Raw genomic sequence first — 25,078 nt, 5'->3', positions numbered from 1 at the left:
TGGTAAATATTTTTATTGTTAGTTTTATCAGAAAAACTTGTATTACAGGCAATTTCTGATACATAATTTTATTAGAGCCAAACATGATCCCTTCTTCTAGAAAAACAAACCTCTGAGGTTAGAATGGAAGACGATGAAAAAATAGATTTCACTTCATAATTTACTTTTAGTAAGCCATCCAGTGCCAGCCAATTCCTTTGCGTATTACTTTAACATTGTATAACAGGTCATTAATAGAGAACACACAAGCCCCAAGCCTTCATATCCTGAATCTTCAAGTCAATCATCAACTTTTCTTAGATTTTTGAAAACATGAAAATAAAAGCCATTTCGGATAACAGCACTCACGCCACGTACGTTTTAAGGAGGTGCAGCAGTCAAGGCTAAGCCTCGTATTTTCCAGGTTTTAGCTGAAATTACCTTCACTGGTTTCTTAGATTCTTATCAGTCTTGTCTGGGAGCTATTTTGCCTTATTGGGCCTAAAGAGAGCACAGGATTAAAATACATTAACGATCTCTACTGACAATATGGCATGAGTGGGTTTCTAACTCTCTGGGGACATGAGTGGAGATATAGCACATCCCAGGACACAGGTGAGTGCCCCTAGTTATCCCTGAGCAGTTTCACATGATCACTTTGCCTCCGCAGCCAAAGTCTGGGGTTGGATCTTCCTAGCAGCTTCCAGAACTGAAACTGGGTTCACTTTGTCTCCAAATTCTTTTTCTCGATGCTCGAGAAGAATGCCCTAAAAGGAAACAAGAAGGAACATCAGTCCTCACTCTGAGTCACTCATTCATGGGACAGACACTGAGTGGCAGCTTGGGCAGTAGCGGCCAGAGATCTGGGTCAGGCCTGGCTGTGCTCCTGAGGGGTTCAGTTCTGGTGGCAAAACGGGACCAGGGAAGGTCACATCACAACGGGTGGGCTGTTACCAGCAGCACTGTGGGAGCAGGAAGTCAGGAGGGACATCTACGTGGGGCAGTATAATGGGGTGATCAGGGAAGGCTTCACAGATGATACAGCATGGAAGGCAGCCACGTGTCTACACGTAGAGGTGAAGTAAAAGACCACGCCAGGCGGAGAGTGAGCTGACAGAGGATGAGCTTCCAGAGAAAAGCCTCGAGGTGTGCAAGTGGAGCTCAGAGGTCAGAGTTTGACCATCTGAAAAGGGAGACACACCCTCTCTTGACTTAGTTTTCCTAAGAAAGCAGAGGCCGCTCCTGATACTGTGAAGCAAAATGCTCTAAGAGAGAGGATACACCAAAGTACACGAAAGTGGTAAAAAACATAAAATAGTGTGTTTGAGATCAGTATCGAGGAACACTTGTGAAAAACTTCCTCGACCCAGGACATCAGGGAGCTCATCTTAACAAAACAAATAAATAAACATCCATAAATACGTTTGCTGCACCATTACTTATGAAGACTTTTTAAAAAAACCCAAAAAGTCCCACCACAATGAGGTGACTACAGGGAAGCAGATCAGGAAACTATATTTACATGTCTAATAAAGCAGTATGCGGACATTAAAAATACTGAGGAAGAATATATAATGACATAGGAGATGTTCATGATACACTGTTAAATGAAAAAAGAATATCTAGTGAGATTTTCTAAAAAAAAAAAAAAACCACAAAAAATAAGAGGCTTCTCAGTTCTGTTCTGTTCTGGCGGGTTGTGCACAGTGGTTGAGCTTACAGAACGGCTCTCCTCACCTTCTACTGTTGCGTTTTCAAATCTTCTATGTTGAAAACACATTGCTTCTTTAAAGTAAGCGTGCTTTAACGATTACTATTACAAAGGAAATCCCCACTGAGTGGCAGCTGACTCGGGGGACTGCGAAAACTCTGCTCTCCAGAATCCTGGAGGCAGGTCCCGCCGCTCAGCCAGGCCACTCCACCTGCCACCAGAAAGGAAGAAGGCTGCGCTCCAGGGAGCACCAACGAAGTGCAACAACACAGCTAGCAGCACCAGGAATGTGGCAGCCGGGCTGGCGGGCTGTGAGCACCAGATGAGTCAATGGCAGGCAAGAGAAGGCCGCCAGCGAGCTCTGCCCTGCCCCAGAGGCTGAGGGAAGGCAAGAGTGAGGGAGGACGGAGGAATCCCAGATCCCAGTGCACCAGGGCCAGAAGAGGCTGGGCGACTGATCGTCTCGGGAAGGGGCCTGCCCAAGCACAAGGGCATCTGGAAGGGGTCTTTGGGAACCACTGCTGAGGAGAGGCCTTGGGCGGGGGAAGGATGGGGATCTCTGGAGCTGGACGTGTCTGAGTTCCTGAGTTCCATTTCCACTGTACCACTACCACAGATACAGCTGTGTATCTCTTGGTGGAGTTATTTCATATCATTCATAATTCATTTCCTTACATGTAGATGGGAATAAAAATCCCTAACATCCCAGACTGGTTGTGAGGAAGGTATGAGATGATATACATGAGGGCTCAGAACAAGGCAGGCATTCGCTGGCAGCCATGATCACTAAGACATTTTGGTATATTTACCAAAAAGGAAGCAAACAGGTTTGTATTATATCAGACACCAATCCATGCGAGATTCTAATACAGACAAGCAACAGCAACTACCAAGGTTTAAAAGGAAGAGATTAGAAGAACTTAAAATTGAAAGATTTCTATTCCTAGTAGCTTTTATTCCTCCCAAACTGAGAGAAGTGTGCAATTATTAACGTTAGCAGTGAGATCCACCATTGCAAATAATACCGTCTTTTTACAGAGGAGGCCTAGTGTTAATGTGATGCCCAAAGTTGGGAAAGACACGACTAGAGGTCAGGCCATCAGTCTTGAGGTCCTCCTGTTGGGCCCTTGAAACTGCATCTACTTCACCCCACACCTGCTCTGGCATCTGAAGGCACTGCCTTCCAGCACAGGGGAGCCCCCCCAGCTCAAGGCTGCCCACAGTGAACACGGAGCTGCCACCCACCTGCCTCCAGGGCCCACAGGGTCCCTGTGCTGACCCTGGAGCCTCAGAGCCAGGGCCCAGAGCAGCCTGTCTGCGGAGAAGTCTGTTACCTCTCTGGAGCGGCACCCCACAGGGAAAAGTGCTGTCTTCCTCCACATCTCCTTGCTACTCCCCCTAATTCGGGTTGTTTTTCTTCCTTCTCTCCTCTTCCTTTTCTCTACTGTCCATCCCTGATGACCTGGGAAAACTGCAGGGGAGTAAGTTCTTGAAAGAATAAAAACAACGCTTTTGTTCAAGCGCCGAAGACAGAACTTGACATCAGGAAACCCGGATGCAGGCGTGTGCTCACCCACACCTCTCAGTCTCCAGTTACTGGCCTGCAGAACCCCCAGACCATCTCAGGACATTACTGTGATGAGTGAGGAGATTCGAGTGTGAGGTGGCCTATGAGCAGATGTGTGGTAAAGGGTAATTCCCCTCTCTTTTCCTTCCTCACATTCCCTGGCTTTCTGGAAGGAAGGCTGCAATACTCTAAGTAGGGAAGGTCACTCCCCACCTTGGGGTCTTGTGCCTACAGACACCCACAGATCCATACGTGAACATGAGGAATTTACCTGCTTTCCTGATCCCACCACAAAAACTCCCCCAAGGATGAAGCCTTCGCCTTCCAGATTTCCAGAAAAGCCTCCATTCCGGGCTCGGAAGAAGTTGTACCAGACACCCAGACGGACAAATCCCATAAACATCATCTTCCGTCTTTGGGGACCGTAGAACTTTTTCTGCAGGAGCAAGAAAGACAGAGCCCCTTGGAGCAGCCTGTTTGCCTGCCTTCCCCAAGGAGGAAAGGTTCCCAACAGGGCATTCATTCTCAAAGACCCAAAACCTGCTGCTTCATGTCCTCCCCGCAACCTAACCCACACACAGCTCCCATTCAAGAGCACTCTCAACCGCCCAGGGAAAGAGAACCCTGCCAGGCCAACTTCCGATCCCAGGACAGGCCCACGCTCGGGAAACAGATATGTAGCTTTCCACTCTGCCTCTAACCCCCTGCTAGACACAGACAGGGCTCTTGTGCCCGACAGGGTGCTAACAGCCCAACATCCTGCACAGGTGAGAGCAGAGGGGAAAGGAATATGGCTGCAATGAAGTAAGGGACAGGGGCTTGTGCTGGTCCCCGCCTGCGTGGTGCAAGAACCCAGCGGGGCTTCAGCAATTTCCCAGGCTCCCGTGCCCAGGTCACAGTTCAGGAAGGGCTCAAGTAATAACTGAGAGGACACCTGTCACGTGTCCCATCACACTCTGCCCAGAGGGCTGCACAAGCTCCTCCACGTCCAGGGCAGCTGAAAGAGAGGCCAGCCTCCAGCTCCAGGCCAGACATACCCTTGGCCAACGAGCTCTCCACACCTGAGCACAGTCCCCACCAGTCTGTGTCAACAGGCTCACAGGAGATGCACCTTTTCATCCAGGAAGATTTCTCCTTTGAAATAAGGCTGGAAGTCCTGCACTTCGGTCCTGATTTGTTCCTTCACCACTGCATACAGGGGGACTCCCAGCTCATCCAGCTTGGGCTTCAGGGAAGACAGGTCCGCAGCTTCCTGCAGAAGACAGGGAACATCAGGGGCTCACACTGCTGTGGTTCCGCAGCTGGCCAAAGCCCGCTCCCCTGCAGACCCAGAGCGGGGCTGGCACTGAATGCAGAACAAAAGCAACAAGACGCCCGGAACAATGAAGGCCTGTGGAGCCCAGCAGAGCCTGGCCCAGCTGGGCCCAGGGCCACAGTTGTAGGGTGTCAGGCCCCCTCCTCAGCCCAGGCTTCTTGTTTTCTCCAGGGTGGGAAGGGGAGGCAAGGCTCCCATTATGGGTGTCCTAACCATGGCCTGGGGAGTATCCAGTAACTGAGAGATTGCCCCCAAACACGGCCCTCCACGTGTAGCCATGATGCCCCTCCCCTGCACCTGACCAAACCAGCAAAGCCTAGGAGACAAACCCCATTTGGGCCGTGTGAATAGCTGCCCCCACGCCTTCTCTCAACAACCTTCTTTTTCTCCCACTCAAATCCCACCCTCCAGAAAGGGGTCCCTGTTCTGAAAGTTCTCCCTGGTTCATCCAGCCTGGAGGAAAGCCCCAATTCTCTGTGCATATCCAATCTTTCTGCTTGGAGACTTTTTCGGAACCGAGTCTGTGTGTGATCACCAAGCTGAGCACAGTCACTTAAGTTCCCAAGTGTGTCTTATAGTTAGACGTCGTGTCTTCCATTTCTTGTATCCCTCCATGCCTAGCACACGGCTGGATACACGGAAGGTACCAGATACCAGATGGAAAGATCTGAAGGTGAAGATGGGTAATAGGGAGAATGCGGCTGGACTGATAAATACAGACATCCTTGACTCTCATGAATTACATGCTGGATAAAGAAAGGAAACTACATGTGTCTTGGTAAAGCTTCACTGTTCAGAACAAATTCTTGACGACTGGTGTCGGAATTAAAGAAATAGCAGCCCACCTAACTCTAATACAAGTAAGTTGCTATATGGTAGCAACTACATTTAATTTTTTGTTTATTTTCTAGAACACATGAAAAGGACAGCTAATGAAGCAGAGTCCTTTACGATGCACTCATCAAGAGCTTCAGTGAGTGGCAAACTTTGCCCTACAGCAGAGAGGACTACAGGTCTGCTGTGGCCAAAGACCACCTATGTGTGAGATGAAAGGATTTACTCCCTTTTCCTGGACTCTGTACCCTGGTGTGTCACTCCACAAAGCCATGAAGTGGAAACTCAGTCCTACACCTCTGGTCTGGGTCACTAAAATAACACAGACTGCCATCCAACAGGTTTTTCACAAAATGCTCTGCCAGGCAGAGAGTGGGCACAGGCCAGGAGGTTGTAATTAGGGAGGGCAGTTGCTCTTGGGATCCTGTGGGTTTAACTGGCCTTGGGAAATCAAGTCACAACAGGCTTCCTTGTTGGTATTTGAAGGCATCACAGACTTTGAACCAAAAGCCCTGAGTTTTAAGGCCTCACTTTCCTATGGTAGGTAGAATAATACCCATGGTAGGTAGTAATAATACCATGGTAGGTAGCATAATCATCCACATTATAATCCAGGAAGCTGTGAATATGTTTTGTTACAGGGCCAGGGGGAACTAAGGCAGTAGATGGTTGTTAACCAGCTGATCTTAAAGGAGACCATCCTGTATTATCTGGGTGGCTCTAACCACAGGGGTCCTTCCAGCGACATGGTGATGCAATAGGAGAAAGACTGGACCAGCCATCACTGGCTGTAAAAATGGAGGAAGGGGCCATGAGCCAAGGAGTGCGATGGCCGCTAGCAGCAAAGAGGAAAGGAAATCACTTACCTCCTGGAGCCTCCAGAAGGAAGGCAGCCCTGCTGACACCTTGATTTTAGCCCAATGAGACCACTTTCAGAATTCGCACCTCTGGAAGTGTAAGCTAATACATTTGTGTTGTTTAAAGCCACCACGTCTGTGATAATTTGTTACAGCAGCAACAGGAAATTAACACACCTCCCCACAGCAGTGTGACTTTGTCACAACCTCTGTCCCTCCGCTTCTTTCTCCGTAAAACAAGCTGTATTTTCCAGGGATACATGGGGGAGACAACAGGCACTGATGTGCCCTGAATGTGAGTACATTCTCTGTTAGCCCAGCCACACAAGCAGGAGAGAGAGCTCAAGGCTGAAAGGCAGGCCCCAGGCTGAGGGAGAAAAACCAGAGGAAGGAGGAAGACCACGTGGACAGGGCCAACGCCACCACATGAGAAGCAATGCTGTCTCATTCCCAGTTTTCCCTCAGGCAAGGCAGATCTCAGAATCTAGGTCTTCTGCCACTGACTGTGCGACCAGGACAGGTCACCAAACCCCTCTGGCCTTCACCTATCTGTAAAGTGACAAGGCTGGACCCTGCCTGTCCTCAACAAGCTTCCTCACATACTGAACAGGTGATCATGGCCTCCCTTTGAGGGGCCAACCTGGGGACCACCCGGTCAGTGAGCCCCAAGTTTCACCAAACGCAGCCACACCACTGGCATCACTGAGCTGCCCATGCCAAGAGCACACAGTGAGGCAGCCAAGGAACCACGTGCAAATCTGTGGCTCTCAGCTGTCCCCCAGGGACTCCAGGTGGGCTCCCCAAGAGGGAGACAGGTAGGTCCACTCTACAAGTGCAACCTTGTGCTCCCCACCCCCCGCCCTGTGTGTGCGGCACCACAGGTGAGGGCCGCCCATGGCTGTACCAGTAACCACAGAACAGAGCCTTGACGTACTCACCTCTCGGCAGAGGAAACAGCCTGGCCTGCGCACAGCCATAATCACAGCTCCATTCTTTTCCCAGAGCTCCTTTGCTTTGAAAGTCCTTGGTTCTGGGGAGAAAAGACAAGTCAGTATTCTCTCCTCCCAGCCCAGCCTGGCCCCAACCATGAGGGAGCTCATAAACGGCACGAGCCTAGCAAACGACTTGGAAACAGCAAACAGGAAACACAGACAGGAACTAATCACCGTTCAGAGGAAGGACCCCACTGTATACCTGAAAGGGCCCTCCCCCATCAAAATCTATTGGCAAACGTGAACATCCCAAACTGGAACATTTCTGGAAAAATGGCAAATTCCTTTGCTGGTACCAGTGGACACTATAATGATCCTTTAGGGCAGATACATGGCCAAAACCTGAAAGAGATCTTGCAATTTGATTTAAAAAAAAAACAAAAACCCTAATTTTAAAAAAAAAGTATTCATTGGGAATAGGTCAACAGAAATTTCTACCAAAAAAAATTTTTTTAAGATTTTATTTTTAAGTAATCTCTACACCCAGCATGGGGCTTGAACTCACAATCCCAAGATCAAGAGTCACATGCTCCACCAACTAAGCCAGCCAGGTGTCCCAAACTGATTTTTTTTTTTTAAAGTAGGCTCCACGCCCAGCATGGAGCCCAACACAGGGCTTGAACTCACAACCCTAAAATTAAGACCTAAGCTGAGATCAAGAGTCCAATGCTTAACTGAACTGAGCCACCCCAGATGCCCCCTTACGAAAAAAAGTTTTAACCTAAATATGTTAACTGCACTATTATTTACAAGATAGGGTAGAAGATGCCCAGCAAGGAAATGCCTCAGGGCATTGAGGTTCTGCAGTTCAAGCCAGGCCGTGGTCAGACAGGGCCTGCATCCAGTGGGGTGGCCTAGAGCACGTTTGCTCATCCAGCAGCTCCACTGCGGCTGCAGGGGCATCAAAAGATGGGTAGAAAAATGCCCACCGCAGTATCTGCGAACACAGACTTAGTGAGGGCTCAGCAAGTAGCAACTCTTAACTGTCATAGCATTTCTCAGAGGAATCCGTGTCCCTGTGGGATGTTATGTGGAAAAAAAGGAGCGGGCTGGGGTCTGTAATCGAATGAGATTGGGAAACCTTGGGTTGAACACAGCCAAACAGGGGTCTCTCCACAGGACTTCTTAGTCCTCCACGAAGGTGACCTATGCCGTAAGTCTGCAGTCACAGTGCCTGCCTGTCCTTGACAAGCTTCCTCACTTACCGAACAGGTGATCATGGCCTCCCTTTGAGGGGCCAACCTGGGGACCACCCGGTCAGTGAGCCCCAAGTTTCACCAAACGCAGCCACACCACTGGCATCACTGAGCTGCCCATGCCAAGAGCACACAGTGAGGCAGCCAAGGAACCACATGCAAATCTGTGGCTCTCAGCTGTCCCCCAGGGACTCCAGGTGGGCTCCCCAAGAGGGAGACAGGTAGGTCCACTCTACAAGTGCAACCTTGTGCTCCCCACCCCCCGCCCTGTGTGTGCGGCACCACAAGTGAGGGCCGCCCATGGCTGTACCAGTAACCGTCCAGACACGGCATTTCAATAAGCAGGCGCCTGTGCTGTGCATCAGGAACACGGAATTGGATACACAGTGTTTCTCAAATGCATTTGACCCAGGAGCTCCTTTTTTGCGAAGATCCAGGGGACAACAGCAGAAAGTGAAAAATGCTTTTGATAAGAAAGAGCTAAAATGTAAAACATGGTATCCAGTAAGATCCCAACTGCATACTATGTACACATGGAAAGGAATGTGCAAAAATAAAAATGAGTGCTGTGTCAGGGTAATGGGCTTATCAGTAATTTAAAAAATGTTATTACATTTTTCCTAATGTTGTTATAGTGCCTTTTCAATTAAAAAAGAGAGAGAGAGAGACTTTTTATAAGGAAAAAAAATGAGTAAGTGCATCCCAGCACCTTGGAAAAGTACTGAGGCCGGTGGGGTCACTGCTTACCCTTTTCCAGGGTTTTCAGGTCTATGTCCTCCAGATATTCCAGCGTCGCTTTCTGGGACTTGGACAGAAACACGTCTGTGTTGGCCAGGAGCAGGGCCAAGGCAGCCGCCCCCAGGGCCCCCACACCAATGGACCACATCCCCATGCTGAAGAAACTCAGATCCTGGAGGAAAGACATTTCTGGAGATTGAGAGGAAGGAAGAAGATGTTATTGCTCCCACTTTGAGAGAGCTGGAATCTGGTCTCCATGCAAGCCTCTGGCTGGGCAGCCAACCAGGAGGCCAGAGGCACGGGAAGGGAGCAGCGGCGTCAGAGACGGGAGCAGATGACAGGACCGGGACCAGATGAGGGCCACTGAGCACCTGCTGCCACAAGAGCTTGGGGAAATAACAGACATGTGGAGGTTCCTGCCCCAGGGAGCTCACTCGTGGGTCAGGCTGAGAACAGAGAAATGACAGCGCTCTGAGATGCCTCTCTTGCCGTTCTTCTCCCATTGGGCCGTGGCCTCCCAGCTCTGTGGTGGGTCCATGCTGGGCCCCCTGGAGGCAGCCTCCTTCTCCTTTCTCCTCCCTTTCAGTGGCTGCTTTTCCTTCATAGTCTGGGAGTCTCCACTATCACCTCCCTGGGGGAGGGGCAGCCTTTTTTTTTCTTTGATCAAGAAATACTCAGAACACCAATCACACTGTTTTGTTATCTTATCCTTCTTCCTCTTCAGTTTGTGAATCCCTCAGAAACAGAGACCCTACCATTCATCCAGCCCCCAGGCAGTGCCCGGCAGGGCCTCACTCCTGGTAGGCAGGCAATCTCAGTACCTTCTCTCAACTGAGCTAGCTCTATGTTTCATTCATTATACAAATAAAACAGGCTCAGAGTGAAAATAAAACAAAAATCAAAAAAGAAGCAATACATAAATCCAGAGTCGATAAGAAAAGTAAATATCCCCTGAAAATCTAGCAGCTATTGAACGACATAGTTGAACAGAGATGGCCACTAGTAAACACCTGTGTCTAATCTGACATTCTGCCCCGTGTGCCTAGCACTACACAGACGTCTGCCAAGTGAAGAGGAGTGGGCCCAGAGAGCAGGCATTATGTAAACAAAGAGCACGGTGCTGAGTGTCTATCTGCCTCAGAGGGGCTGCGAAAGACATCTGCATGGGCCAAGGGGCTCTGCAGTTGCAGTGGAGTCCCGAGCAGGTCCTGCAGAATCCAGCCTTGTTCCAGCTCACTCCTGAGGGCCTCCCTAAGGCTTCCTCTAGTTGGGTCCCTCGGACCACAGCAGGTACCCCATCCAGCCTGCCTGCTCCAGACAACTACTTAAAATACTTCCGTTCCAGCCATGGCCCTCCAGCCATCCTAGGGTCTTATACTGGGGACTTCCTCCCTAAGTACCAGCATGACTCTGGGTAGATCCCCGGGAACAGACCCAGTGTATATGTGTGTCCCCAACCAAAGACTTCTGTCTCCCCTCCAGCACTTGGCTGGGGAGAGGATTTCTCCACAGGATTAATTAAGCAAAGGCCCAGAAATCCACATGCCACTGCCACAGGATGGGCTTCGAGGAACCCACTGCCATAAGGTGGGGTTGGGAGTAATCTGGTGGTGAGGACTTTGGGAAGAGAGGGTAGGCCAACCTTGTGTTAGGCCAGCAGGAAAAGTTCGGATTTGAGTTAAGAAATAAAAGGGGTCTTCCAGGCAGGGGGGGTGGGGAGGAGGAATGACCAGATGAAAAGAACACTGCAGAAAGAGGAATTTGGCATCTGCATACCAGGGAAGGGGAAAAGGAAAGGGAGGTGGGGGTGGGGGGTGGGGGAGGAGTGCGGCTAGGGCACCTCTGAGGGAGGGGACTGGAGCTGGAGAGAGGAGTTTCTTACAACGAACGGCACTTCTCACTGCGGCCTCCTGACCTGGCAGCACAGGCATCACATTGAAGGGAAGAGCTCATGCCTTATCTCAGGACTAAGGAATCATCAGCTGCATTTTAATCAGACCAGGCAGGCAGTTCACCTGCACACGGAAGTTGGAGAAGCATTGTCTCAGAGCAAAGAATCCAGGATTTTGCGCTTGGTTAGCCATAAGCCGCAGAATAAGGTCCAGTGATGAGGGCAGGCTGGCCTGGGAGAGCTGCGCCCTCCAGCTTCCCTTCTCAGCTCACTATGGGGGACAGCGGGGTTCTTGGTGAGCCCATCTCCATGTTACTTCCTGGGATGTCCTACCCCATCGGTTCTGTTCTTCAGGACTCTGACAGCTCATCAAGAAGGCTTCCTGGATGCTCTGCCTACCCTCGCTACCACTCCCAAGAGACACCTCGTACCCAGTACACTTCCTGTGTGGTCCACACAAGATGTGGACATATCTACCTTTGACTCTGTCCCTCAGTTCGTCTCTGAACTGCCATGTCCAGCACAGTGCCTGCTTGGTACACAGTGAGCTCTCCAAAATTGCGCACACAAGTGAATTCAATAGAACTGAACGATGAGGATGATGACTCATGGAGAACCCAAGTTCTTGGGCCAAGCAGGAAAGAACCTTCCAGCCCACGGGCTGGCTTCCAGTTCTTTTACGAGGCAAAGTTACACATTACTCAATTATAACTCACAGAATAATTAGGGGTATTCACAGAACAACCACAGCTCTCACCTGTGTGCTATAAACAGGAGATTCCCCAGAGCCTGGAACAATTTCTGCACCTCTACACACGCCCCAAACACCCCTGGATTTCTGACATGTGTGTATGATTCCGGAGCAGATGATGTGGTCTCTGATCACAGATCTGATAACATTTCTGCGGCAGCACACAAAGACCAGCTTACGTCTACCCTACAAAAGGACTCGCTTCAACTCCCAAAACACTTGAATGCATTGCGGGAAGCCTAGAGAGCCTTACACTCAGCTCCACATTCTCCTAACACAGCACTGCTGCTTTAGAGACCAACAGGCTCCATATTCCCACCAACAACCAGTTAGCCTATTTGCTCATGACTGCAAGGGAACAGGACTCAACTAGACTCCACATTTATTTCCAATCATTTATTCAGCACTGGCCTGTTCAATAAATGGCAATTTGGGAGGACAGACAACTAAATGAAACACAATCCTCAAGGACACACAGGCCTAGCACACAGATAACAGAAATTCAAGTGGAAAGGGGAGGCAGCTTGGGCCAGGTATGGACATGAAGCTATGGGGATGAGAGCCAGCTCCATCTGATCTGGGAAGCCACAGAAACACCCAGAAGGAAGTGGCTTTGGGGCTGGCATGGGACTCAGGGGGGCAGAATGGAAGGGCTAGGCCCTGCCTGGGCTGAATAAGCCTGGGAAAGGCCAGGGTGGCTGGGGGGGTTGGGGGTGGGTGGATATCAGTGCTCAAGGCACTTGGAGAATGCAAACTTCTATGTCCCAAAGGCCCCCAACCCCTCTCCCTCATGTTCAAGAGCCAGAATACAAGATGTGGGTATTGTTTACCACCCCACTCCCACCTCGAGCTGTGACCCAGAAAGTGTGAGCAAAGAATCACCCCTCTGAGGAGCGTGAACCTCACTCTCAGCCCCAGTAGCACTAAGATGTGAGAGCAGTATTAGCTCCAGGGGTGAGTCAGGGCTCTCTGTGAACATACGCCAGGGGACCTCTAGCAGCTGGCTCTTCTGCTGGGTTAGCGGTGAAAATTCATCCCTGGAAACACCTAGAGAATGTGCAGGTCCAGCCCCTCAGCCAAGCCTCCTTGAGCTACGAAGCAGTTCCCATCCTGGCCCATCTTGGAGCATGTACCACTGCAACGTGCTGCAGAGTGAGACTGACTCGGGCTCCTGGACCACAGCTATTCCCAGGACAAAAAGCGGGGAGGGGAGGGAGACCCTCCTCTCTCAACAGAACAAAGCATTTTCACAGGGGCCTCTAAGGCTATTGGGAGAGAGAGGGATTTATTTAGTGTCACTTGATGCTCAGGGCCTAGTTTCACTCACCCAACAGTCCTTGATGCAGATATTACCCTGTTTTACAGCGGACAGCACTGACTTCGGAGAAGTTCAGGACTTCTCCAGGGTCACAGAGCCCACAGGCAGCAGTACAGTAACAGGGACCCAGGTCACTAGGACTCTAAAGCTGCAGTCTTCTACTGTCATACCTTGCCTCCCCACACATTCACTTGTGGGTTTCTGCGGATCACGGGGCATGATGCCCCTTTGTCTTAAAGAGCATTAAAAAAAGAAGACTGACTTGTTTTTTCGGTCACCAAATACAGCCAAACCATTAAAGGAAATTTACCATATGACAGATGTCCCTTCTCTGTCCTCCCCTTCCTAGCCTCATCTGTTAAGGAAAAGGTCAGTTTCTCCGAGAGGTAACAGCAAGGTCGTTTACAGAAGCCCGCCCCCACCTGATGCGGATACAGCCCTCGTTTCCCACCGTGGGACTTACCTGGTCTCATCCTCTCCCACAGAAGAAGGTGAAGCATGCTAAGAGCACAGCCGAACAACAGCTGTGGCCGCTCAGAGTGGCAGCTCTGGTGAGGGGAGAGCATGCTGGTGAGGGGGAAAGACCCAGCTGGGCTCCCTAGGTGAAGCTGGGGTCATCCCCTCTTCCAGCCTCATTTTCCTCTACTCCAAAATGATGGGACTGGACTAGGTGAATGTGAAGGCTCCTTAAAGCACCCCAGTGCCATCATGGGGGTCTATCAAAACCAGCTCACTTTGGAGTCTGCACATTCTTGGGTCCCCATCAGAACTCTCCCCCGGTCCAGTTCAGTTTCCAGAGGGCTTCTTCCCTGCAGCCCAGAATGCCACAAGCCACTTCCCGCCCCAGTCCCTGATCCCCAACCTCCGTAGTTCAAACCTGGGAGCAGGGCACTCACCATTCACAGCGACCACACTCCGCTCCTGCTAACAAAGAGGCCGACTCAGCAGGAGCAGGCGGGAGTCAGGCTGCAGGGGAGGGCTGGAGGCGGGGCTCTGGAGTCCCGCCTATGGCCCCAAGCTCACTCTCTCACACCATGGGCAGGACCAGGCTACCCAGAAACCCTGGGGCTCCTTCAGCGGTTAATACTCAATCTCCAGAATGTCAAAATGGAGAGCTGCCAAGGCCCCCAGCCCTTCAGATAGCTGAACAAAGTTTGAGTCATTTGCAGTCATGCAGATTGTAACATTTATCAAGTGCCAACAGACCTTCCCTGCTTTCCGGTGCAGACGAATGAAGTGAAGGCCTTAACACCGTCCACATGTCATACTAACTGAGCTCAAAGAGAGATGTCCCTTTCTCCGTGGCTCCTTCTGCGGCCTGCTCCTTGCCCCATCCATCACCCCACACCCAAGAAGTCAGCAGGCACCACTGAGAGTAAGGGTACTTGCTATCTGTTCTTTACCCCCCTTTGCCTTGACTTCTGGTTCCTCCACTTAAGTGGCTCCTCTCACCCCACCCCTTCCTGGGTGACCTCACCTACTTCCAGCACTTTACTCCCACCCCTTGGTATTGACTTCCAGGTTCCGATTGCTGTTCCTGACTCAGAGTTTGCACTTGGGGGTTCTGGAGGTCATCTCTGTGGCACCATGACCAACACTGACCTCCACTTAGAGTCAGTGTTTCTTCTGGAGTTCCCCAGCCGACTGCTCAAGCCAGAAGCTGAGAGTCGCAGCCCGCTCCTTCTCCCTCGCTGCCCGCCTCTAATCAGTCAGGAAGTTCCATCCATCCTCCAAAACATGTTTGCCCCCCACCCCCCGAGGCCCCTGTTACTCCATGCTGGTCCACTCTGCTAAGCACAGAACAGGCTTGGCCGGAGCCAGGTCCTCTCCAGCTTTCTCTCCAAGCTGCAGCCAGAGTGGCAGTAGAAACCCCAACCTGCCCGCATCCTTGCCTGGTCCTGGGCTCTCTGAACTCCTCAGTACGGCCGACGGTGCCCATCACAGCATTCTGACCACGCCACACGCAAGGACCGTAACATGTCTTGTTAGGCCTCCGAACCGTTGCTGTGCTGTTTCCTTTGCCCAGGATGCCCCTTGCCGCCATGCCAACGATGTGAAGGCCCAGCACAAATAACACTTTGTCTCCCAAGTGTCTTCCTGAGAGCCCCACTATCAACTGTTCCCTCACCTCTGATTATATAGCGCGTGCGTGTGGAAACGCACATGTACCTTTGCACACCGCACAAGCAAATGGACTCAGTGTACTTTAGTTACTGGCATGTCTATGTACCCATTATGGAGGAGCAATCTGAGGGCAGCGGCTGCTACCCCCAGCACTTAACACAAATCCTGCTCATCAGTAGGCCATCAATGTCCAACGAAATTATCTGAAAGTTATTCTTTAAACTCCATGTTGGAACTGATTTGGAGGTACCCAATTTCAGCTCAGTACCAGAAAGTAATTTTGGACAGCGCTGGCTTGACCTTGAATCAAACACTCAAGCCTGGGGTTTAGGTGATCTTGGGTTGGGTCCTAGCCCCACTGCTCAATGGCAAGGCAATCTGAGCACCTGCGGCCAGCGCTGTCCTGCGGGATGTGCACATGCTCACTCCCTGCTTCCCTAGGCCTAATTCCTGCCTGTTCAAGGAGCTGCCTCTGGGCAGGAACTGATAAAGTCTTCGTAAAACAAAGTATCAGCACTGAGTGGGATAATTCATGTCTCAAACAAGTAGAGACAGCATCGTAGTCTATACACAGAGGGTACGTCTTCCCAGCCCAGCCCCACCCAGGGAATCCTCCCTCGCCAGAATGAGCTGGCTTGAGACAGACCAAAAGGAAGAGAGGGGTGCTGAGGAAGGCAAAGGAAACTAAGAATGCACATGGGCCTCCTTGCCTCCAGCCCTCAGTGAACGAGGCTGGAAGGGACGTTTCATCTTCTTTCTTTGCTCTCCTGTCCCCTCTTCTTCCCTCAGAGCTCTGGTCAGCCCCTCCTTCACTGATAAATGAGGAAACTAAGGCCCAGAGAAGGGGCTATCTAGTCCAAGGTCACATGGGGGTAGGGCTGGTCAGTGGCTGTGCTGGGACTCAGGTCTGGGTCTCCCAACCCCCAATCCATAGTTATTTATCCTGCACTGGGCACTCCTGCAATAGCTGGAACAGTGTGGGGTAGGGGTGGGGGATCAGGGTTCAGGAAGACCGGGGGTGGGGGGGTGGTTCCTGAAGTCCGTTCGCTGGCCTGAAGGCTGAAAGTAAAATTGCTCCTGAACAGGGACTGGGAAATCTGTGGCTAGAGACAGCACCAGTCTTTCCCAGGCCCAGTGCTTTGCAAGCAGCTTACAGTGCAAAGCCAAATGTTTTTGTAAGGGTCACATTGCCCATTCTCAGCTGAGAGGCCATTCTGCACCTCTCCTCCCCACAGTAACAAGGTCCTGTCGATCCTGGATGATACAAGGACAGGCTTAAAAATGCCAGTTTAGCAGCCTGGTGACATGCGCACCCAGGGCCCCACGAGCAGTAGGGGATGCGTTCCCACCCACCCTTGTCATCAAGGACTACAGACCTGGCCACCTGCAGTGAGCTCTTACCGACTTGCCTCAGTCTCCAACTTCCTGTTCTGCTCCTTGGGGCGACTGTCTGCCCAGCTCTGGCCCAGCTGTCCTCTCAGATGCCAGAGTCAGGAAGTTCTGAACAGATGCTGAAAGTAGAACAAGAGGACATAATCAGCTACTGGGAAACGTTGAGACAAAGACAAATCCTCTGTTCAGGGATTGAAGCTACAGCCCCCCAACATATGTGGCTATTCTGCCCCTCACTTGCACGGCCTCCTGACTGGGCTCAGAACACCAGCCCTGTCAAGTTATATGGGTGTGGGTGGGAGGGCAAGGGTAATACCACAAAAGACCGTGGGTTTCTACTCTTTGAGAGGTCACCTTGTCCTTCAGTATCTCCTTCCTAAAAAGAAGAGAACTTTGAGGGGTTGTCGGGAAGAATATACAAGAGCAACCTACAACACAATAAAATATTGCAGGACACTTTTATTTTTTAGTACTGCAGAATTTAAGGCAGGATCTTTCTCTTCTTCGCGGGACTCAGATTCACTCGTTCTTTGAGGGCAGGTCATCTGAAGAACATAAAACACTGAACAACTTCTCCAGCTGTGCCACCCCAGCTGTGTTACTACAGGCCTGCCTCCTGGGCATAACTCTGGGTCTGGAGGGAACCCTGGCTGGTCTCAGGCCCCTCTGGCCTAGCTGTCCACTCTACAATGCATCCTCCGTGCGGTGTCTGTCACCAATGCCTTCTGCACTAACAGCACCAGGGAAGGCAAAGGGCACTGTCCCAGTTGAAACCTCCCTGTGCCAAAGGCCACTGAGCGCAGAGGTGAGGCTGGTGCCCCCAGCCTCTGGACAGTTGTTGCCACACAAGCCTCAGGAGAGGGAGAATTGGGAGTCTCTCAGCTCAACATTTCACAGAGGCAAGAATTTGGCTGACAGGAGAGCTGCCTTATTTCTGAGATACTTACAGAGCCTGGGGTTTCAAGCCCCAGAATTCTAGTCCTAATCAAATTTTGGGAACCAATTAAGTGACACAAGCCGATAAGGCAATCATCAGAAATGTCTTCTGTACCCCTAGGGAACAATGCATAAGATCTCAATGCCATGCATGCCCTTATGTATGGGAAGAGCCACGCCAAGAATAACTAAAATCTACATCAAACTTCTACAGGTTGTGGAACCTGGACAAGGCATGGTTTTTCCAACAGTAAAATGTGAATGATTCCCAAATTACCTTCTATAGAGTTGTAACAATCAAATGATTAAATGTACAGATGGTGCAGGGTACATGGGTGGTGCAGACAGTTAAGCAACCGACCCTTGGTTTCAGCTCAGGCCCTGATCTCAGGGTCGTGGGATGGAGCCCTGTCTGGGGCTCCTTGCTGAGCCTGCTTGGGACTCTCTCTATGCCCCTCCCTCCCTTTCTAAAAAAAAATCTTTTTAAAAAATGTACAGATGGTGCTTTGTAAGCTACCTTACAGAGTGACATAAATATGAGGTATAATGCTGACTCATTTCTAGATTAGTCAATGATTGCCCCTAAAATGTAGTTTGTACACAAGATGGAGGGTTTCTGATGACTGGCTATGTTCCAAGGAGTCAGGGTTTGCATTCTGAATCCCAATTTTTGGACTCCAGGACTCCAAGCAGGTTCCTGGACAATGCACTTTAAAATGAATCCTAAGTGATTTTTTTTTTTAATCATCTACCAAGGTCAAAGAAAAATACACTGAAATTAAAAACAACAACAACAACAACACTAAATTGAAGTCTAAGTAATTGAGCTGCGGAAACAGCATGGTCTGGAAGGAAAAAAAGGCCCAGAGTCAGCTTGGTCTGAACCCCAGGCCAGCTTCTGGACTCCCTGGGTGTGCTCCCTCCCCAGAGCCCTTGTCAGGCTGGGCCTTAACCATTTTTTTCTCCCTCTCCTTCACCTCCCTGCCCCTGCAACAACCTCGAGACTGTCAGATCGGTGCCTTGTTCGTCTTTTCATTCCCAGACTTCAGCACTGGGATTTTAAATGCACACTCGGACTCTTTCCAATTCTGTCAGGCGTGTGTAACTTTTAGGGGAAGGAGGGAGCAGGTGCCTGAGATTCCGAGAAAACCGTGGCCCCATAAAACACAAGACCCTATGGAAGCCCAGAGCCTACGCAAGCGCAGAGCCGAGGAGCCAGGTTCCTCAACTCCTGCCGGTTCACCTGCGGCTGTTCCGCCCGCTACCCCCAGGCAGCCCCCGGGCCCGCCTCAGGCTCGGCCCGGCGGAAAGGACGCGCCAGGGCAGAGTCCTTTTCTCAGTTCTCTGTCCCAACAATTCAGGCAGGTCAGTGTCACCGGCCTCACTCAAAGCCCGGGGACGGGGAAGGGGTAGGGGGGTGGTTCTCCGCCAGTCAAATCGGCGCCGGCCCCGGTCTTCGGACTTCCAACGCGGGGTTCGCCCGCTCACCGCGGCGCGGCGGGAGGGACGCCGTCCGCCGCGGCTGTGGTGGGGGCTGCCTGAGGCCCCGCAGGTGCGGCCGCGCCCCGCCGGCTCGGAAGGAGCTTCCAGCCGGCTCTGGGACCGCCCGAGGGGTCACCCGCGCACCGCCGACCGGGCCTCGCTCACCCGGCCCTGCCTCGGTTTCCTCACCTGCGCCGCGGCTGGGCTCACCCCCGCGGACGTCATGTGCGCGCGTGCAGCTAGCCCCGCTTTCCCCCGCCCCCCTGCTCCGGGGCCCGGCGCCTGGAGGCTAGTGGGCCAAGCCCTCCCCCGCCCCCGCCCCCGCCCCCGCCCCCGCCCCAGGGGCCCGGGGGGCGGCCCCCGCGCCTGCGCTCCTTGGCGCCTGCGCCGCCGTGCCTCTCCCACGTGACCAGCCCCGCTCCTCTGGTAGGAGCTCGGACTCCACCCCCTCTACCGGCAGGTCCCCGCCCCCTGTGGGAGGAGCCCCGGCTCTGCAGGGGTCCCACTTCTTTGGCACTGCGCCCGGTGCCGAGCTCGCCTTCGACCCAATGCGACTCTCGGGCAGGTCCACCTGCGGTCCTGCGGTCCCTAGTTCTCACAGCGCTAGCGTAGCTCAGTCCTTCGCGAGTGGTGACCCTAGACCCTTGACTCATTCGTTAGGGGCACTGCCTGGAGCAAAAGGAGGCTCTGGACTGCCTTAGTTGGATCTGAAAGCACCTGCCCCGTAGCCGTGGGCCGAAGACACCTTTCAGTTCAGCGATTTTTTGAGCAGTTTTTTTATGGACTTTTTTTTTTCTTTTTGGCATAGGGATGAGGAATCTTTACGACCGACACATTCCGATAAGTGTCCTTCAAGCTTTAGGGACAAATTCAGAATTGATAGCCCCTGACCCCATCTCACATTCTCTTTCACCCGCAAATCCTAGCCATTGGGCAGAGGATAGTGCCTGGTGGCCTGGAGCACCGGCTCCTGGGATGTTGTCGGGCTCCTCTTGGAGTCTGAGTAACAGGGTCTAGTTTGGCCTACACTTGCTCATCCATTCATTCACTCATTCTTTTACTCCTCATATGTTAAGTGTCCACACTGTTTTATGAAAGTAGGCGGTTGGAAGAACACCTTTTCTGAGACAGGAAGAACTCACAATACAACACTTGAAATATCACTAGGACAACGGGGTGATCAGTCACAGTGTTGAATGTTGTAGCAAAGCAGGGCTGACATGCCCACCTGTCAGGGGTGACCATCTGCCTGCAATGCCTTCCCCCCACTTCACTTGGGAACCACCTACTGGTGTACAAAGTCCAAAGGCTTCCCTGATTTACCTCCCTGACCTCCCAATCGGTCTCCGGTTTCTTTGTAAGCTTATGGACCTAAAGGGTCTATTCAAGAGGTCTCTCCTTGACCCAGACTGTGAGTTCTTTTTTTTTTTTTAAAGGTTTTATTTATTTATTTGACAGAGAGAGACACAGCGAGAGAGGGAACACAAGCAGGGGGAGTGGGAGAGGGAGAAGCAGGCTCTCCGCTGAGCGGGGAGCCCGATGCGGGGCTCGATCCCAGGACCCTGGGATCATGACCTGAGCCGAAGGCAGACGCTTAACGACTGAGCCACCCAGGCGCCCCTTGACTGTGAGTTCTTTTGTTCATCTATGGGACTCCAGAGTTTGGCCCAGGGCCAGCACCAGGACATACTTGGGAAGTGTTATGAAAAAGAGGGTGTTTCTAGATTGAGGGTGAGAAAGATCAGTTTAGGTGAGCGTGCAGGCTTCTTGCAGGAGTAGGTAGATATTTGATTTGAATTCCCAGAAATATTTGGTATAATTTGGTACAAGTTGGGTATAGTCATAAGAAGGCAATTTACCCCCAGATGAACTTTCTCACTCCTGCCTCATTCCTCCTCACCCCATGAGGGGAAGGGGAAGAAGGTTCATTTTCTCATCCTGAAATAGGATGTTTGGTCAACAGTGAGGAAGGTTGCAAGGAAGAAGGGCCACTCAGAACAAAACAGGAAGACATTTCCTTTGGGTTTGGGTCCCCAGAGACTGGCCATTAATGACAGAATCATTCAGGGGTCAGTGACAGCAGAATCCCGAGGTGGGAAGCTCCCTGAGGTTTCAGCTGAAATATAATTACCAAATGCAAAAAGCCATGATTATATTTACACTTCTGTAGCATTCCAAAGCTCTGAACTTCAAAAGCCAGGCTAGATCTGATAGCTAATTAACACACTCCTCACACTCCTGATTTGTCCAAGAAGGTACAGGCTGAACTCATTAAAAAGCAGTCATCAGACCAGAAGAATAAGTTATGGGCAAGTAGGCACAGGAAGGAAAACTTACAAAGCTCAAGGATTAAAAACAAAAACACCAATCTGCCAAGTTTTAAAGAGAAAAGTAATTCTAGCTTTGTAAAGACCATAAAATAACCTAGATTTTGAATTTAAGGGAGTAGACATTAAGATTGACTGGCTTTGTGACAACTTCTATAACTTTGGTATGTTATCCTTTTGACAGGGGCTAGGAAAGTGTTTTGTCCTTCACAAACCCCACAGGACAGGCAGAAAACATTGCTAGCAGGAGGCAGATGTGGATAAAGACTTGTGATTCTTACAGCATCACAGCTACTTCTAGATTCAGCTAGCTTCATCTGCTCACTCAGCAGCGATCCATGCCAGCAATATAACACAATTTTTTAAGCTGATTGGTCCTGCAGTATGTCTGGGCTCAGTGAGAACAGTTTATGAAGCAGCTGGCATTAAAGTGAAAATAAAATAAAAATGGGTGCTTGACTTCATTGACTTCATCGGGCCCAGATTCTCATTCTGTGGATATATGAAAGTCTAATCAAGGTCTAGAAATGTATGAACCACAACAATGTGCATATATCAGCTGTAAATATCTTTTCACTTGCCAATATCCCTGATTCCCACTCTTCCTGATTTTTAAAAAGAATATAAAGATGCCCTACTTCCACAGTGTGCCTCACAGCCAAGCCTTTAGGGTCTTCTATGGGGAGTCCTCAACAGACATAACCAATGGCTTACCATGTGAATCAATGACTGACTGGGGGCTGGATGGTGGGATCACTGTGTCCCCAGGTTGCGGAAGTAAGGCTGCCTCGAGTGTCCCCACTCATCATCATTTGCTCTATCCTTTGACATTTACTGAGGCTTCATTTGTCTAGGCAACTTTGATTTGCAAGAAACAGAAAACCGAACTCAAACTGTCTTGAGGTGATCCATAATGTCACCAATGATCCAGGTTCTTCTGCTTCTCTGCTTTATGTTATCCATGTGTTGGTTTCATGTTAGGGCTGGTTCCTCTTGTGGTCATAGGATGGCTTTCAAGATCCAGTAGGGGGAGGGGCAGTTGACCCAGGAATGAACAAAGCCCAGAGCCTCACTCTGATTGGCCAATCGCTGTGGCCGGGGTACTGCCGTACTCTGATTGGTCTAACCTGGGTTAGTTTCCATCTCGTGCATCATTGCATGCACACTTAAAAGGGAAAGTAGAAGTGAAATAAAGGTGTTAAGGTGTTCCAAAGCAGTCTCACAGGCAAAGTCTAACTCTTTTCTATCATTTTTGGACTCCGAGTCACTGAGGTTTGCATTTGTCACTCAATATTATCCTTTGGCTGTTAGGAACACTGGTGATGGAACATTTCTTAAAGAGTGCTCCACTATTGTCTTCTGCTCAAAGTTGGCAAGAAGTTTTGATAAATAGATGTTTGACATCTTAATGATAGTCTTTGAAAACACATGAATTGATGACACTACCTCTCATTGCTTTGGAATTTATTTTATCTATGTCAAGAGATTTGGCAAATTTTCCATTGCATTACAATCCTTTTGCATGCATCTTAGTAGCAAAACAGAATAGATTTTATCTGTATGTGGGGTGGGGCTGGGGGTGGGTATAACTTTCTTTCTTAGTTTTTAAATCTCTTGATCGTTGCTTTGCAAGAAAATAGAAAAATGAAGTAATTTCTCTGATGACAAATTTCCTTTACTAATATTAAATTTAGGTTCCACTGCTGCCTATATGCATTTCTTCATTCACAGTAACTTTTTCATTTGAGTGCCAAACCGTAATGTAGTCTTTTGGAAGATTTTTATACAGCAATTAAACTTAACTCATGGAGCATAAACAATGTGCATTTGTAACCAAATGCAACTTAACTAATACAGAATTCAGATTTTATAAGGAAACATAAATGTCTGAGAGTAGTTATGAAAGATACATGAAAGAGCTTTGTGCAGTGTCAGTATTGTAGCCAATGAGGTTTATCCGAGGCGCGATTATTGCTAATTGAAAGATACATGAAAGAACAATGAGGCAAAATTTGCCTTACCAAATATCAAAATATACCATAAAGTCATTGTAATTCAAATGAATATGGCTATTGTCTAAAAACTCTGCTTTAGCTGTAGTTTCTCAATCATGGTATGAATTTACTCCCCCCTGCCCTTTTTTTTTTGGCTTGAATTTAAAAATTGGTAGAGCCAGAGAGTAACAATGGGATTTATGATAAGGAGACTGAGGTTGGTCACATGAGCAGTCAATCAGGTTCACATGATTGAGTCGCAACAAAAACTGTGGACACCAAGGCCTGGGTGAGCTTCTCCAGTTGCCAGTATTCTGTGTGTGTTTGTCACACATCGCTGCTGCAAAAGTAACTGTTCATGACTCCACAGAAGACAGCTGGAAGCTCTGAGTTTGGTACTTTCTTAAACTCTGCTCTTTGAATCTCTTTCTTAGGCTAATTTTGATCTGTATCCTTTCCTTATACAAAACTATAACCATGAACATAACAGCTTCCGTGAGTTTATGAGTTCCTCGAGTGAATTACCAACCACAAGTGTGGTCTCAGGGTCTCTGAACTTGTAGTTGGTGTCAGAAGTCAGGGTAGTTTGTGTATCATGCTCCCTCAAACTCACTGTCCTTGAGAGGTTTGGGGGCATCTGGGTTATGCTAGCATGGTGAAACCAGTTAAGAACTTTTCTTTTGATTCAGCTTATTAAATTCTATTTTTCTGAAACAATGCTCATTTCAACTAAGTTTTAAGATGTATTTTTAAAATATTTTATTTATTTATTTGACAGAGACAGAGAGCACAAACAGAGGGAGCAGCAAGCAGAGGGAGAGGGAGAAGCAGACTCCCGGCTGAGCAGGGAGCCCGATGGGGGACTCGATCTCAGGACCCTGGGACGTGACCTGAGCTGAAGGCAGCTGCTTAACCGACTGAGCCACCCAGGCATCCCTAAGATGTATTTATTTAAAGTTGTTCCCTAATAATTTTCTGAAAGCTCTGCTTTATGTAGTTATATCCCATTTCTCAATCCAGGTCTCAATTTCCTTGTCACTTTTTTTTTCTTGAATTAAAAAATTATCTTCAGTTTTAGTAAAATATAAATTTTTATTAAGCTATGGTTGAGGTAAACCCCTTTTAAGTGTTCAATTTGAAGAGTTGTGACAAACGTATATAGTCATGTACCAGCAGCACCACAATCATCATATAGAATATTTCTATTTCCCACTCTAGTTCTCTCATACCCCTTGGTGGCCAATCCCTTTCCCCAGGCCCCTGGCCCCAGGAAACCACTAATCTACTTTACTACAGTTTTGCTTTTTTGTAGAATCTCATATAAATGGAATCATGCAGTAGATGGTATTTTACTTCTGGCTTCTTTCACTTACAATAATGATTTTGAGATTCAGCCATGTTGCAGCGTCCATCCGTATGCCATTCTTGTTAGTTGCTGACAAGTATTCCATTGTATAGATATGCCAAAATTTATTTATCTATTCACCACTTGATAGATATATTTGGGTTGTTTCTAGTTTTTTGGCAGTTGTGAATAATGATCCTGTGAACATTTGTATACAACCTTTGTATACAACCTTTGTTTGGACATATGCTGTCATTTCTCTTGGATCAATATCTAAGTGTGGTCATATGGTAAGTGTATGTTCAACTTTATAAGACACTCAGACTGTG

At 49.5% G+C, this 25,078-nt stretch overlaps 1 protein-coding gene and 1 non-coding gene across 6 annotated transcripts; one reads left to right on the top strand and one right to left on the bottom strand.

The window, feature by feature from the left end:
- PRXL2A (peroxiredoxin like 2A) lies at positions 1-19,371 on the bottom strand. Of its 5 annotated transcripts, none has more exons than XM_021699507.2 (7): positions 19,273-19,371; positions 16,675-16,784; positions 9,199-9,378; positions 7,202-7,293; positions 4,369-4,509; positions 3,529-3,693; positions 1-746 (listed from the first exon to the last, which is right to left on the bottom strand). In XM_021699507.2, exons 3-7 carry the CDS (start codon positions 9,374-9,376, stop codon positions 633-635), a joined length of 690 nt encoding a protein of 229 aa, XP_021555182.1. In that variant the 5' UTR covers positions 9,377-9,378; positions 16,675-16,784; positions 19,273-19,371; the 3' UTR covers positions 1-632. The 5 variants fall into 5 exon arrangements, with proteins under 5 accessions (XP_021555182.1, XP_021555184.1, XP_021555180.1 ...); XM_021699509.2 differs by having other exon boundaries at positions 9,199-9,361; XM_021699505.1 differs by lacking the exons at positions 16,675-16,784; positions 19,273-19,371 and adding exons at positions 13,613-13,697; positions 14,046-14,073.
- Positions 19,372-23,327: 3,956 nt separating this feature from the next.
- Positions 23,328-23,475, top strand: LOC123325118. The gene has a single exon (XR_006540239.1). It is a non-coding gene; the product is annotated as a U4 spliceosomal RNA (small nuclear RNA).
- Positions 23,476-25,078: the final 1,603 nt, after the last annotated feature.

Source organism: Neomonachus schauinslandi, chromosome 6 (assembly GCF_002201575.2).
Source record: "Neomonachus schauinslandi chromosome 6, ASM220157v2, whole genome shotgun sequence".
In the NCBI taxonomy this organism is placed as follows: Eukaryota; Metazoa; Chordata; class Mammalia; order Carnivora; family Phocidae; genus Neomonachus; species Neomonachus schauinslandi.
The sequence above is the reverse complement of the archived record's forward strand: the minus strand, read 5'-3'. Positions and strand labels throughout refer to the sequence as shown.